Source organism: Berghia stephanieae, chromosome 4 (assembly GCF_034508935.2).
Source record: "Berghia stephanieae isolate SIO BIC M18660-M18661 chromosome 4, UCSD_Bste_1.3, whole genome shotgun sequence".
NCBI lineage: Eukaryota > Metazoa > Mollusca > Gastropoda > Nudibranchia > Aeolidiidae > Berghia > Berghia stephanieae.
The window spans coordinates 9866385-9882305 of NC_088363.1; the positions used below are offsets into that span (position 1 = coordinate 9866385).

The following is a 15921-nucleotide window of genomic DNA, read 5'->3' on the forward strand; positions in this document are numbered from 1 at the left end:
TTTTTTTAATTGTGCATTTATATAGCGCAATATCCATTAAATATGCTCAATGCGCTTTGTGAGTGGTACCAAGCCAATAGCAAAATATAACATGTAGCACCAGACATGACCCTGTTACGCACTATTTCAAATTTTAAAAAATTGAACAGAGACAACACTGCTAATGGCCAGGTATTTATTTTACACCTGAGTGAGATGAAAACATGTGAGCAAAGCGCCTTTTACAAGGACTCAACTAAGCACTGCTCAGAGTGGGATTTGAACATTTGACCTTCAAAAGCAAGTATCATACCCCTAGACCACTTAGATTCACTTAAAATGACATAAAATTGTGATGGAAATTATTCAGATAAAAAGTTTAAAAAAAAATTAAATAGAAAAAAAAAGCTAAAACAATATAAAAACTTATATACTGTATATTTCATCACGATATAAAACAATGTATATCAGCATTTACGTATATTATATTTTCATAGTGAAAAAGCTCTTACCTAAAGTACGCTAGAATAGATTATATACATCAGCAAAAGAAATTATAGTTATACATGAATGTGTACACTATGAAGAATATAAATAATCTTAACCAATTCTTAAGATTAAAATCTTACGCATAATGCTTACATTTACATTTCCTTATAACAAAAATAATAATAATAATAATAATAATAATAATAATAATAATAATAATAATAATAATAATAATAAATAATAATAATAATAATAATAATAATAATAATAATAATGAAAATAAATACTCTATTTCTAAGTTTGTTTAGAAGTTTACAACAGTAGGTATAATTATAATGATATATATATTTTTTTAATGGGATAATAGAAAATAAACAGGTTATCATATTCACGGTGATGCAAGAAAAAAGCTCATGCAGAAACTTGGATGGAAATATTGCAGAACAAAACCAAAGGAAAATACACATCACATGGAAGAAGAATTTTGTTAAAAAAAAGAATGAAAAGAATTTAAAATGAAATAACAAAATTATCAATTTTTAATGGTGCAAGTGGAAGAAAAATCACAAGTTAAAAAAAAAAAAATCTTGTCTTGTCATTTAGTCGCAACTCTGTGCATCGAAGATAGTCGTGACTTATAATTTATTACAGAATTATAGAAATGCCACGGAATCAAAAGACACAAAAAGCTAAACAGGTGAAATGAAAAAATAAAACACTTGGTGCCTTTAATTCCTCCTGATCCTCAGTTATCGTTTTGCAAATAAAATGTGTAAATTAGTAAAATAATCATCATTTTATGAAATACTAACACTGTCAAAGATTGCATCCAGTAAAAACGATATTAGAATTGAGTGAGAAATGAATCTATTGGAGTAAGACCTGTCTACCTGAAAATTAAAAAATTCCTAATTCTTAGGAGAAAAAAATTGTAGTCGCTATAGTTAGCTTTAAAAATCAACAATTTTCCCTTACAAGAAATAAATAACAATTCAAAATCCTCAAAATTATGTTGTCTGGCCTCAATTTTCATTGTCAACAAGTTTTAATGACTTAACTATAGTTCTTAAATTGGAGCCAAAAATTTCGTAATAGACAGGTCTGTGTGAGGTGATAGTGATGGAAAGATTATTTAGATTAAAATGTGACGTTGCAATATTGCAGCTTTGAAAATTAGATAAAACAATACTTTCTATATAAAGTCTCATCAAACAATTTTATTACATTTGCTTGATATGACTTGACATGAGAATAATTTATTTGTTGACAAATTCAAGATGAAGTTGAAACTAATTTGCATGATAATTTCATTCTTTTTGTTTTTTAGGTTTGTATGTTTTGTTTTGGGGACATGCTCGGGAAAGGGAATTATTTTATATCATTCATCGCTGACTGAAAACATAAGAGTATTTATCATTTATTCCAGCTTTGTAATGAGCTGTATTAAGATTTATTGTCTTATTTATAATGTAGTACATTCATCCACTTTGATTTTAAATCTCCATTTTAAAACAATATTTGTTTACGCGTATTAATTTCTAATGCTGATGAAATATCACAAAATATGAATGTACAAATGGGTAGCATTAAAATATAACGGAAAAAAAGCTGCAATATTGCGATGTTAACATAAAAACAAAACAAAAACCAAACAAACAAAAATAAAACCAGATAAATGACATCTAATTTTTCATAAGATTCAAACGTAATAAAACAAGAACAAGGTTTGAAAGAAATAAAATATAAAGATTTACCATTCTCTCGGTTGAGACGTGATCGTGTTTTGCCTGAATCAGCTGAAAACATGATCATTCCAGAGTAGAGTTTTGGAAAAAGGAAAGGAAATCAAACACATCTAGTAAGACGCTGTGTATACATCTATCCTATCATTTAAAGACATAGTCAGACCGTTAATCTCGATTCCTAAAACATTCAAACATCTAATCACATGTAGCTAGCTGATGATGATGATTAAGACAAGTTTTGAAAGTTATTTTGAAATTGATAAATGTAAACAAAGACCATTCTGCCTGGTCAAATCTTTGTAATGGTCATGTGTATTCTATTTATTGCCATCTCAAGGCATCCTTGCATAATTTTTCCTTTAATTTTAATTTCTGCATGCGATTCAAATGTTTATAACAGTAGCTTTTCTGTACGATATTGGGTTACCATCTTAAACAGGCTTGACTGTTTAATAATAATATTATTATAGTGCTCATAGGAAAGATAACAGTAGCTTTTTCTGTACGATATTGGGTTACCATCTTAAACAGGCTTGACTGTTTAATAATAATATTATTATAGTGCTCATAGGAAAGACAATATAGAACAACAACAAGGTAGTTGGTGTCCAATTATTTTAGGGGTTTTTTTTTTGGTTTTTTTTTTCAAATTCTGAGGTGATAAGAACAACAGGACGAGACAAATTTAGTTGCATTATAAAGGGTTCACAAACAACATGATATTTCTTTTTGTGTTTAAGACTTGTTGCCTCCATGATCTATTGCTTGGCGAAGTTAAGCTCTTGGAGCAAACTAGAAAGCCGACATACAAACAATGACGTGTTAGTTTTTTGTTTACACAGTGGAACCTCAAGATCAGTGAATCTTTTCTGCATTTCAAATTATTTTTTTTTCTAGCACAATCCCAGATTTTTAAAACTACGCAAGCATAGAAATCTCAACCCTGTTGACAGCCAGTATCTTATAGATATATATATAAATATATATACAAAATCATACTAAAATAGTTTTACATTTTGCCTCCCATTACTTCAATTAGTTTCTAAACTCAACTTAAATGGAATTTGATTTAGCAAAAAAAAAAAAAAAACAACTTCTTAACTTCACAAACTTAGTCTCATAAGTTAGCTGAAGAGTAAGAAAGAAAATCACCACACTTTACTCTAAATCATCTCTTTCTAACATCATTTAATCCAGATTTTGAGGTTCACCTGTATCTTTGTCAAGAGTCTAGATTGTCTAGTTTAACTAAAAGGCAAAAAGTTTACTATGTGTACAAGATGAATATGGTTGTGCAGTTCGGTATATCATAATCTTTTTAATGAGCAGAAGTTAAATTAAGTACAATACATGTAGTTGAACATTAAACATTACGTCATAATTATAATCATAATCTGCAAGGGTTATCATGAATATTAACCAGTAGCAAATTAGAAGTAAATATGGAATGTCCTAAACATGAAATATGTCAACATAAAATGCTGTGAACAAAAGGATTCACAATTTTTTAAAATTTAATCAATTAGTATTAATGTAGTTATTATTTCAGCACCTTAAGTTAAGCAATTTTATTATATTTGAAAGCAAGCTTGTTCAATATCTCATGTCCGCTCAAACACGTAAGAGAGAATTAAACAACTGACAACAAATGGACACATTTAAACCCAGTCCTAAAGTTCTAAAGCACAGGTCTAAAGTCATATCATGAATAAGTCCTAGAGTAGTATAGAAAATGCAATCATTACCTTTTCTTGCCATTTTGTTCTTTCTTCTAGTATAAGTTTGTTGTGTTCTTCAAGTTGATCTTCTAGATCTTGAATACGATTGTTCTTCTCTCGTCTTTCTTGGGCAAAGCGTGACCTAGGGGTAAGATGGAAAAAGTCAACAATGTGCCTGTGAATGTATTTGAAATTCATATTTAAATAAAAACAAGCAGAAAAATGAGTAGAGCAGGCACCTATGTTGATAATAACAAGAAATGAAGTGAGTAGGAAAGTGCCAGAAGACAATAAAGAATAAACATTTCTCAAAAAGTCGGGAAGAGCAGCTCAAGATAGACATAGAGTTTGGAGCAGTGGATAGCTCAGACAGTAGAACCACGCTCTCCCTAGCCAGGCGGAGTTGCCGTACCAGTAAGGTTGCGAGTTCGAGCTCCCATCGCTGTCGTGAAATTTTTATACTGTATTGCCTTCTGGCACTTTCCTACTCACTTCATTTCATGTTATTAATAAAGCCAGCAGTGACCTGAGAACCACGTGTCAAAACCACGTCTGTCTCAAAACGGTATTATGTCAAGATGAGTCAGAGCCAAAAAAATTGAATTTAAAACTAAAGTGATCGGAAATACAAACTTTGAGTTTATGGCAATATAAGACATAACATTTATTAGTCACCATAGCAAATATAAATCTAATCCAAGTTTAATATTCGTGGCTATACATTCTATTTCCAGTATCTAGTTGATCATGACATGATACACTTTACATACAAAGATATCATACAAGTGTTGGACTAGCCAAACCACGACAGGACTGACTAACAATATTGACAACAGCAAGATGACAATGATTGAGGAATGTACAATTACAACTAGGAAACACATTCATGAATAAAATGTAAAGTTTTTACAATTTATTAGGATTGGGGGTAAGGGGAGGCAGGAGTACATGAAGGTTGGAATCTGTAAAATTTTTGGGGGTTTTATCTTGGTCCTTATATCTGATTTATTAAAAACTCTTGGTGCTTAAATTATTGATGTGAAAAGGTTAAAACACATATGGTTGCCCTAACACGAGACTAATTCACTTACTCTTTTCCATACATCTGATTTTGATATTCTGTGAGTTGTTGTTTGGCGGTCCTGACTTGATCCGAGGCAATGGACATGTTTTTGTCGTGTTCTGCACTCAACACAGACACCCTGGAAAAATTAGCAACAAAAATAATATTAAATAAAACCGAAAATCTCATATCACTCAGAAATAATTCTCATAACCATAAAATTCTTTGATCACAAAATGTACCAAAATAAAATATGTGAAGAAAATAATCAAAGACAGACATTAGAAAAAAGAAAGAACATTTTTTAAAAATAAAGATAAATTAAATATAACTTACTTTCTGACAGCCTCTTCCGCCTCTAATTTCAGTCTGGAAAAAAAAGCAATTCATCAACAATTAATGGGAGATAAAAGATTGCATTTGAAGTGATTCAAATTTCAATATAGTTTAGAAAATACAATCACTTTTTAATTATATTATTTTTCATTGTGTGTTGATAAATTTGCTCACATATAGCAGCCAACTAATCAAAGAGTTAAAACAGGAGACCCTAGCACACAATATCGTCATGGACTATCATATAATATCGGCAATCTAGATTTAGAGATTTTTTAAATTCCTTGCTTGACTTTGCTAGTCAAAAAGCATAATCCTGGGATAGGGATGGATCACATATAAACAGTTCAATTTAAAAAAAAACATTTTTTTAGATTGCTAAATCGGGACAGTCTCAATTTTATCAGGACAGTTGTTGACCGTCATGCTCACAAAACATAAATGTTCAGGATAAGCAATATCTAATTCAAAATGTGTACATCAAGTCATTTCTATAAAAGACAGACATAATGAGGGTAAACATTCACTTAGAAAAAAAGAGCCAAAAAACACCCCAGTATTCTGACAGAGAAAACACAAAATAAAAAAGGTAAATAAAAACCAATTCACAAAATAAATAACAAGAACCATGACATACTTTTCCTCATAATCATGAGCTGCTTTTCTTTCCTTTTCTACAGACAACTTTTTATATTGCTCCAAATCGGTCTCCAACTGGTGACAAAGATTAAACAAATAAAATAATACAATCATCATCTGTAGTCCAAGATTTCAAAAGATTATTCCCAATGAGAATGATCCAATGCCAGGAAGACATATCTAATAATAATTGGTAATTTGACAAAGGGGAAACTTGAATCATTTCTAATCAGCATTTCATTCATCATGATTTATTAACAAAGGGGAAATCCGAAACATCCTGATTATATGTCTTCTTTACTTAAATTGAAGCTTACATTTAATTTGACCATTGTTATAAATTAAAGTAAAGAAACTTTATCGAAAGAGCTACTTACACTGGACACTTTGTACTTGACCACATTCGTTTCATGATCAATTTCCTGGAAGCATCGTTCTAAGGTGTGGGCCAGCATTGCCACGCTTTGAGTGCCTGCAGGATCAGACTCAAAGTAACAGCTTGCTCGCCTTCTCTCCCTCTCCACAAGAATGCTACGGATTTGACTGATGGCAGTTTGATGTGCGTAGTTGTGCTGGCTTTGAGAGTCAAGCTTCTTAGAGGCTGCAGCCAATGCCTAAATGAAGTAAAAGAATTAATTATTAAATAAAAATAATAAAACTTGAACATTTATATAGCGCAATATCCACGAAACATGCTCATAGTGAGTTGCAGGGGCCAACAGGAACACTAAACAAGTAGGACGAGACATGACGCCTGTTAGGCGATATAACAATTTTTTTTACCAAAAGAGACAATGCTGTTCACAACAAGGTACTCATTTTACACCTGAGTATGATGAGAGAATGTGAGTAAAGAGCATTTTCCAAGAACTCAACTTCGTGCGATTCAAACCCTGGACCTTCTGACCCTAGGAATAGTGTCACACCACTAGATCACATAGCTGCCCATTTTTAGTTGATACAAGTGATCAATCAAGGTCATACCAGCTCTGCCGTCTTAAGGAAAAAGACCGTATGTGGCCTCTTATTGCAAGTAAATATACAGTCTTTTTCCTTAAGATGGCAGAGCTATGGAGATTTCTAAAAATTGTGTTGTTCCTACAAGTTATGACTCAATGATCCCCATTGACAGTCTTTCAAATGAACTCAGCCACTTATGAAAATCATGCGTTCAGTTGCTCTAGGTCTCGATGTTATAACAACATTATATTGTCAATTTGATGGGGAAAAGATACGTCTATTTTATATCCCCTTTGCAAGGCTTGGTTAAGAATGTAGGACGACCATGAGCAAACACAACCATCTTTTTAGATTTAAAATGTAATGAATATTATTTTGGAGAGTACAATTACAATTAAATTAAGAATCACAAAATCGATTCTAATCTCACTTTTGAAAGTGATAAACCTCAAATGCCATCACAATGAATTGGCCAATATAAAATCCATGAACAATCAAATTATCTATTTGTGATTATATCAACATCTCCAATAGAAAGACTGTATCATATAGATATACAAGTTCTCTTTTCATAGATAGGATTCAATGACATAAACATTAAAGTAGTCCAAAAAAATTTAAATGGAAAATCATGGCATTGTCACATCAAAAAAAAATTATGCTCTGTTTTAAGATAACAATCATTGATGGACATTTTTATTATTTATTAACTGTTATTGTAGGAAGTAAGAAAATCCTAATCAATCAGTCATAGCCATTTCATTGTGTCATCGCGTCAGCTTAAAAGTGAAAAAAAATGATTTCAGAGCAATCTTCAGTTTTATTCGAGATACAACAATTTTTGTATTTTGAGAAATCTATCTAAAAATTAGTCCATTTTCTAAAATTCATCTTTATCTATAATTAATGACATATCTTTTTTATTTATGGAATTCAATCAATCAAAAATTGTTTTGACAAGTTTTTATAGAATTTTAATTTAGTTTAGATTTTTAAAAATACTGTCAAGGTCATGATCTAATTAACCTGCTGAAGTATTTTGCATCTATCATAAATAATAAAATTAATATCTTATTAAGTTATGCTGTTCTAAAGATCCCATGCTATTTTTCTGAGTAGACATTTATCCATCTTGCGATATTTATCACAATCACCGCTAGAGACAACAAATCATCTATTACCTCCTCTTGAATCTTGTATTGTTCTTGCAGCTGGTTCAAAGATGACTGAAGTTTTTCCAAGAGAATGTCTTGCTGATTGGATTCTTTTTGCCTGAATGATAATCGTGTGACATTATATGATTACTGACCGAAGTCTTCAAATTGAAACTTGCTTTTTATCTAGTTATCCATTGCTCTCCTAAAAGCAAGTTTCAATTTGAAGGAGAGCAACGGATAACTAGATAAAAAGACTATTCATCAAAAGGCTCCTAATATCATTTCTAGATCTCTGCCATTTAAGGAAAAAAAGATGTTTATGTTTACAATATGCGGGCACACATGATCGCTTCCCTCAAGACAGCAGATCTGTCTATAAGTACGAAAAGCTGTGACCCAACAAACAGAATCTGTCTCATTGGCAGGTGTTACATTTCAAACCTATTTTTCAATGTACTAAAACACGCCATGTTTTGTTTTGATTAAAGAGGAAATAAAGGCAATGCATGAAGAATGGTAGGACAGAATTTATGGGCTTAATTCAAAACAATTAGAAAGATCAGAAAGAGATAAGACAGACCGGTTTGTTTACAGATGACAATTATAATGGATCTTAAATAAGTAGCAAATACAGAAACATGGCAAGCAACAATTTGAATTTGAAATTAGCATTATAAAATTATATCCTGAAAATTGTGAAAAGAAAAACAAACAAACCATATTTATTCAATCTTAAATACGAAAAAAATAATGACAGGATGCCCGAGTTACCTTAGATCTAAAACAGTATCTCTGTTCAAGATGGTTTCGTGTAATTTGGACTTTAATTCCTCAATTGACATTCGAAATTGTTTCTTTTGTAGATCTGAGACATCGTTGGCCTGTGGTAAGAAGGAAGGAAAATTTAATGCAAAATTTGAACTTAAAAGAGAAACTCCTGCATCACATTCAGAATATTTTTAATATGTCTATGGTTTAGATTAAATATTATTAAATGAGCAGGCAACGAAATGACATAAAAACAAGCTGATAAAGACAAGTAGTTGGATTTGAAAGAGAAAGAAAATAAATTAAGATGATCTTCAAAACTTCATCAAAATTTCACACCGAACGAAATAAAAATAGTAATTGAAAACATTGGCAACAATTTATCATTTTTTTAAATAAAGAGGATCTACAAAATGTTCAATGTTTATATGTATAAAAAAGTAGTCCTTAGGAGTCATTAGGCCCAAGGACCCAAATTTGATCCTGGTTTCTTTAGTGTGTAACGGACAATAGCAATTTCTGACAGATCTTACAGACTCAGCTACCCTACTCAATTATTGCTGTGTGGACAAGGGGTTCAGAATAAAAAGAAATCTTGTCTTCATCTAGGGTAGATCTTAGTCCCTTTACGTGTGAACCAAGTACTCTACCAAAGGAGCTATTGTGATATCAAATTTAAATGTTTATGTAAAGTGTAAATAAAGATATTAAAACAAATCATGCCTTACCTCCTGTAATCGTTTCTTGAGGTCAATGACTTGTTCTTGAGACTCTTTAAGAGACCTTTCTAAGTGGGAACTGCAATGACAAAATAATAGAAAAAAAATTGGACCAAAAAAAAAAATGCTTCTCAAGGAATATATTCAATTAAATTCAACTAAAGGTCTATTTTTAGGCAATTGCCAATATAGCATACACGAATATAATATTTCCGATCATCAATTTAAAGGGTACATTGTATTTTCTAACAAAGAAACATACAACCTTCTCACAATATAAAACTAATCATTAAAATTCACATTGGTAATTTTTAGCAAATCTTCAGCTAAAATTAAATTTTTCTCATCTCAGATTAATTATTATTTTTTTTTTTAATGAGCTTTTATATAGCGCAATATCCACTAAATGTGCTCAAAGCTCTTTACAAGGGGTCCCTGGTCAACAGCAACATTTAACATGTAGGACGGGACATGTCGCCTGTTAGGCGATATTACAATTTTTCAGACAAAGACAACGCTGTTAACGGCCAGGTACTCATTTTACACCTGAGTACGGTGAGAGAATGTGAGTAAAGAGCCTTTTCCAAGGACTCAACTATGAGCCGAGCACAAGGCTCAAACCCAGGACCTTCCGATCCGAAAGCGAGTGTCATACCACAAGACCACATAATTCTTTACATGTGCTGTAGAATTTTCTTTCCGTAAAATTGCTACAATAGAATTTAGTCAATATATTTCAAACAATCCTAAAAGAAGACATCATAATTTCTATGTCTTTTAACATGTGTGCAAAAGCAGTAGGGCTAACACACACACAAAAAAAAAAAATCAGCAAAAACAATAAAAATCAGCCAAAACAATTATATAAATACAAATCAACCGACTCCTTAAATTTTAAATTCTTAAAAACTAGAAAAAAAAAATTAAAAATTAAAAAATAGAGGCCAAACAACAACAACAACACTAGTTAATTCCTTACGGGGGTTCATTGTCAAAGTGTCTTCTTGTAAAACTGTTAGAAATTTCACCACTTGGAATGGTGGAGAAAGCAGCCATGGACCTGGATGGACTGGGCATGGAGAGTGGAAATCCAGAGTTACTGCTGCCACTACTGAGATTTGCAATTGGACTAGGACTACTGCTACTTGTATTTAAATGGTGAGATGTATTTCCTGCTGATGTTCCCCCTCTCATTCCAATTGACACATCACCCAGAAGCTGCTTTTGAAGACGAGCTGTTTCTTTTCTTTGGTTCTCGAGTTGGACTCTTCAATGCAGGTGGAAAAAAATAAGATAAAATTATTCTATAAAAATCAAGTAGTATAACATTATATCTTAAATTATATTACCTTAATATCTGAAATAATTTAATCTAAATTAAATAATAAAATTAAAATTACTTGACTATCTAAACATGGCTACATCAATAATTCTAAGTAGGCAAAATTGACAAACATTAAAATCATCGTTTATTCTTTCCAAATGATATTTTAAATTATAATATATGGTAATTTGATAAAAGCATTCTTAAAGCTAAATCATTATCAAAAAGAAAATAAAGGAAACAAAAATAATTTTTGAGTACCGAAGGTCTGATATTGTCTTTTGTTCGGTTGAGATATCCATGATGGAAGTTAAAGAAGGTAGGCTTGGGAGGGACATCGTTGTGTTGCCAACCTGTGAATATATTGGGTAAATTATAATGAAATAAAATGACAAATGTAATTATTGTTACAGTAGTTTCAGAGCTAACAATAATTATAATAATAAACTTAATGTTTTAATCAGATATATATATCTTGTGTATTCTTGTGTTGGGTAAATAATAAATATATATATATATAATATATATATATATTATATATATTATATAGAGTAGAGAGAGAGAGAGAGAGAGAGAGAGAGAGAGAGAGAGAGAGAGAAAGAGAGAGAGAGAGAGAGAGAGGGGTGGGGGGGGGGGGGGGGTGGGGGGGGGGGAAGGGGGGGGGGAGGGGGAATCGCAACAATCAATTACATGGTTTTCTCACTTATAAAATCAATGGTTTGTATATTCAGATTTCAATCTCACCTCCAGATTTGAGTCTCTCACATCTCGACTGCTTGCTGGCCCTATGAAGAAGTAAATAGAGAAATTAAAAACTGAACATTAAAAAATAATAACGATGCTTAATTTAGACACAACACCGGCTTCTAAAGACAATTGAAAAATATTTTTAAAAAAACAAACAAAACAAACAATGTCAACAAGCACACATCTTTTATTTTCTTATTTTTTATTGCAAGAACATTTGTTCTTTTCAGGAGGATGAGAAAGAGAGAGGGGTGGATATATATTAAAGAGAGAGAGAGAGAGAGAGAGAGAGAGAGAGAGGGAGAGGGGGAGAGAGAGAGAGAGAGGAGAGAGAGAGCGAGAGAGAGAGAGAACGACCAATAGGAAGTGTACATGCCTCACCGCCATGGAATTGAGTGTAAAGTAGCATGCTATTCTTGGTTATCAATATCAATGATCTTTGAATAATTATAGCCTAGAGGAGGAATACATGTTGGCAGGAACTAAGCGGAGGATCAATAGCTAATAACTACCTAGAGCTTGTCAGGGATACGCATGAATAACTTAACTTCCACCCATGTACTGTGCAATCTGCGGAGCGCACTGTTTTGCGGCTCGAAATCGTGCTTGTGATCAGCCTTAATCAAGACTCAAATGAAAATCATGACGAAAAGGACCCAAAAAACCTGCTTAATAGTCATAGCCTACTGTTTGTAGGTAATTAAAGATCTTTTCCTGATTTACATGACAACAGACAGAGGGGAAAAACATGACAGAACTTGATCTTATTTTTATTTTCCTTGATCAAATTCTTCACTAAATTCATCTCACCTATATTGGACAAACTTGACAATGTTGCAGCTCGAAGTTTGTCTCCCTCGATTTCAAGACGACGTATCTCCTCTGCGAAATCAAAGGTTGATTTCTTTAGAGAAAACGAATTTTCTGCCATAGCGCTCTCTGCATTTGCATTGCCACCGAACATGTTTACATCGGCTAACATGCCGCCATTACTCTGGCTTGACCCCGTTACTGGGGACGCCAACAGAATAGAATCGTTCCTGTTAGCATCCTTCTCAATAGTTGACGGGGGCAACGCATCTGCCATTGTTTTACATTTAAATTTACATGGTATTAATCTTTAAAACATTTACAGAAAAATATGTAAACTGTAAAATCATGAAAATTACACAGTGAATTCACAAACAAATTTATCCAAAGTGAAACAGTTGTGTTAGTGTTATGAATGAGTAGATAGGTCACACATGCGCAGTGCTTTGTCTAGTCACACGACCACCGTATGTCTCAAGTCTCAAGTAAATAATGATGCCATAAAGGGATATAATCGTACAATTTGATTTCAGAATTTCTTATTCTAGAACTGTCTCCCTTGTTTCTAACACGGTGACAAGCCTAAACATAACCCAAAGGCTGTTTCTTTTTTTCTTTTTTTTTTTTACGAAACCCGACGAAACCGACCAAAGTTATGGGATGCGGGCAAAGAGGGGAGTGAACAAGGGACTATAGGAGGAGGATATCAGAGAGAAATGAACCTGGGATGTTGGCACCAGATGAGAGTGAATCTGAGACTGTGTGTGAGGTGGGAAACAATGGGGAATGAACTTGGGACTACAAGAGGTATATATCAATGGCGAGTGAAGCCGGGAATATGGGAGATGGACATCAGTGGGGAGTGAACACAGAAGGTTACTTACCTTTTTTTCTTTCCAAAACCTACCGAAAACGTCTAAATCTATATATGGGGAGTCGGCGCAGCGGGGACTGAACCTGGGACTATGGGACGTGGATATTAGAGGATAATGAACATGGAACTACCGGAGACGGATATCAGTGGGAATTGAAGCCGGACTATGGGAGGTGGGCGCCAGACGGGAATGAACCTGGGACTATGGGAGACGGATACCAGCGGGAATTGAAGCCGGGCTATGGGAAGTGGACACCAATGGGGAATGAACCTGGGACTGTGGGAGATATATACCAATGGAGAGTGAAGCCTACAGCATGACACGAACAAGCGACCCTCGTGTCCAAAGGCGGGTGCCATGCCACACGACCGCGAAGCTGTGTAAAGATGTTTAAAGAATGTTGCACGTTACACCTAACGATTTGTTACAATTCTGTTTAGCAATGGGATTCCACATCATATAAATCGTATTATCCCAGCATAAACGGATATTTTCCATTCTCCTCGTACAGTGTGTTTAACATACCTGTGATATCAGCATTACACGGGTTCACTTTGGAGATTAATAATTAATAATTAATTATGCGGCTATGTGGTCTAGTGGTATGACATTCGCTTTCGGATCGGAAGGTCCTGGGTTCGAGCCTCGCTCTGCGCATAGTTGAGTCCTCGGAATAGGCTCTTTATTCACATTCTCTCACCGTACTCAGGTGTAAAATGAGTACCTGGTCGTTAACCTGTCCGAAAAAATATAATATCGCTTTACAGGCGTCATGTCTTGCCCTAATAAATGTTAAATGTTGCTGTTGGACAGGGACCCCCATGTTAAGCGCTCTGAGCACGTTTAGTGGATATTGCGCTATATCAAAGCTCATTAAAAAAATATCACTCCGCCATGATTGGAATATCGCCTAACAGGCATCTCGTCCTCCATGTTAAGTGTTGCTGTTGGCTTGGGACACCTTATAAAGCGTTTTGAGCACGTTTAGTAAATATTGAGCGATAAAAAAGCTTAAGTTTATTTAATTTGGACGTTTCGGAATTCTGTTTTATCATAAAACACGACGAATGAAACCCTCAATTAATTGTTTCATTCATCTCTTTTTCTTGATAAAGGGGAAATCCGAAACGTCAGCATTACGGTATCTGTTTCGTGTATTAAATTGAAACTTCAATTCCATTTCTTCTTGTTATTTATTTCTTCAAACTTCAAGCAGCAACATTGTATTATTTCTATCATGATGGAATATTTATCATTAATTTTAAAGTAGAGTTTTATTTCATAAAGTATAAATCTATTCATGATTGGAATATTTATCAATACGTTTATAATAAAGCTGATTATATTTCATAAATTATAAATTCATTCATGCTTGGGATATTCATAAATAGGTTTACAATAGAGTTGATTATATTTCATAAAGTATTAGTCTATTCATGCTGGCACTATTTATCAATAAGTTTATAGAAGAGTTGATGTTATTTTATGATGTATAAATCTGATTCATGCCTTGAATATTTATCAATAAGTTAATAGTATAGTTGATTATATTTCATAAATCTTTCAGCCAAGAGTAGGACCGGGCCGAAATCCATTGGGTATGGGGTGTCATAATTTTTACGACCAATCTGCCGAGCTTCTGTTGATTCCAGACAAGATGAAGTGGATGACGTGCTTGTGAAGATTTTATTATAGATCGAACGAAGTTGACGTCACTCGGGTCTTTGTTACTGTTTGTTTGTTTGTTTTTTTGTTTGTTCTTTTTTTTTTTTTTTGCTATCCACGTTTATGAGTAATTCTCACTTAACTGTATTATCCAGAATATAAACGTTCAAGGTTACACAAAGTTTTGTGTGTTTGTCCGTTATGCTTCCGGATGGCAATGTTGTGAGCTTCTTAGCCAAGCGCATACTATCTATAGTGTCCATCGAACTTGTCTAGATACATAGTATGTAGGTAAACTTCTCTTCTTTCTTCATTACAAGAACTCAAGATCTGAAAAAGTGTGTACAAAACAGTGGCAGACAAGGCAAGAAAAAACAAAACAAAACAAAACAAACTTGAGCTTTTATATAGCGCAATATCCACTAAACGTGATCAAAGCACTTTGGAAAGGGTCCCTGACAAACAGCAACGTAGAACGAGACATGACGCCTTTGAGGCGATATTGCAATAATTTTCCGACAGAGACAACGATGTTAACGGCCAGGTTACTCGTTTTACACCCTGAGTGCGGCGAGAAAATGTGAGTAAACAGCCATTTCCAAGAATTCATCTATGCGCCGAGCGAAGCGTGAACGGCGCATAGTTGAGTCCTTGGAAAAGGCTCTTTACTCACATTCTCTCACCGTACTAATATGTACAATGAGTACCTGGCCATTAACAATTGTCTCTGTCCGAAAAATTGTAATATCGCCTAACAGGCGTCATGTCTCGTCCTTACATGTTAAGTGTTGCTGTTGGCCAGTGGCCCCTTGTAAAGCGCTTTGAGTACGTTTAGTGGATATTGAGCTATATAAAGATCCATTTTAAAAACAAATATCCTAAACTTTAGGTAAACTTTTCAGTATAAACACTGTGTCTGTGTGGCTT

The 15921-nt window shown here is 33.4% G+C and overlaps 1 protein-coding gene across 3 annotated transcripts in view; it reads right to left on the bottom strand.

Annotated features, from left to right (window-relative positions):
* Nucleotides 1-12906, bottom strand: part of LOC144970005 (uncharacterized) — a 38907-nt gene extending 26001 nt beyond the window's left edge. The window contains exons 1-13 of one of the 3 annotated variants that reach the window (XM_078909146.1): nt 12455-12906; nt 11642-11682; nt 11159-11250; nt 10553-10840; nt 9583-9652; nt 8858-8967; nt 8111-8201; nt 6347-6583; nt 5968-6044; nt 5331-5363; nt 5023-5133; nt 3959-4073; nt 2223-2264 (exon numbers count right to left, since the gene is read on the bottom strand). In XM_078909146.1, the coding sequence (XP_078765272.1) occupies nt 2223-2264; nt 3959-4073; nt 5023-5133; nt 5331-5363; nt 5968-6044; nt 6347-6583; nt 8111-8201; nt 8858-8967; nt 9583-9652; nt 10553-10840; nt 11159-11250; nt 11642-11682; nt 12455-12731 (1584 nt within the window). In that variant the 5' untranslated portion in view covers nt 12732-12906. The remainder of the gene's footprint in view (nt 1-2222; nt 2265-3958; nt 4074-5022; nt 5134-5330; nt 5364-5967; nt 6045-6346; nt 6584-8110; nt 8202-8857; nt 8968-9582; nt 9653-10552; nt 10841-11158; nt 11251-11641; nt 11683-12454) is intronic. The other 2 variants (XM_078909148.1, XM_078909147.1) reach the window with 2 other exon arrangements.
* Nucleotides 12907-15921: the final 3015 nt, after the last annotated feature.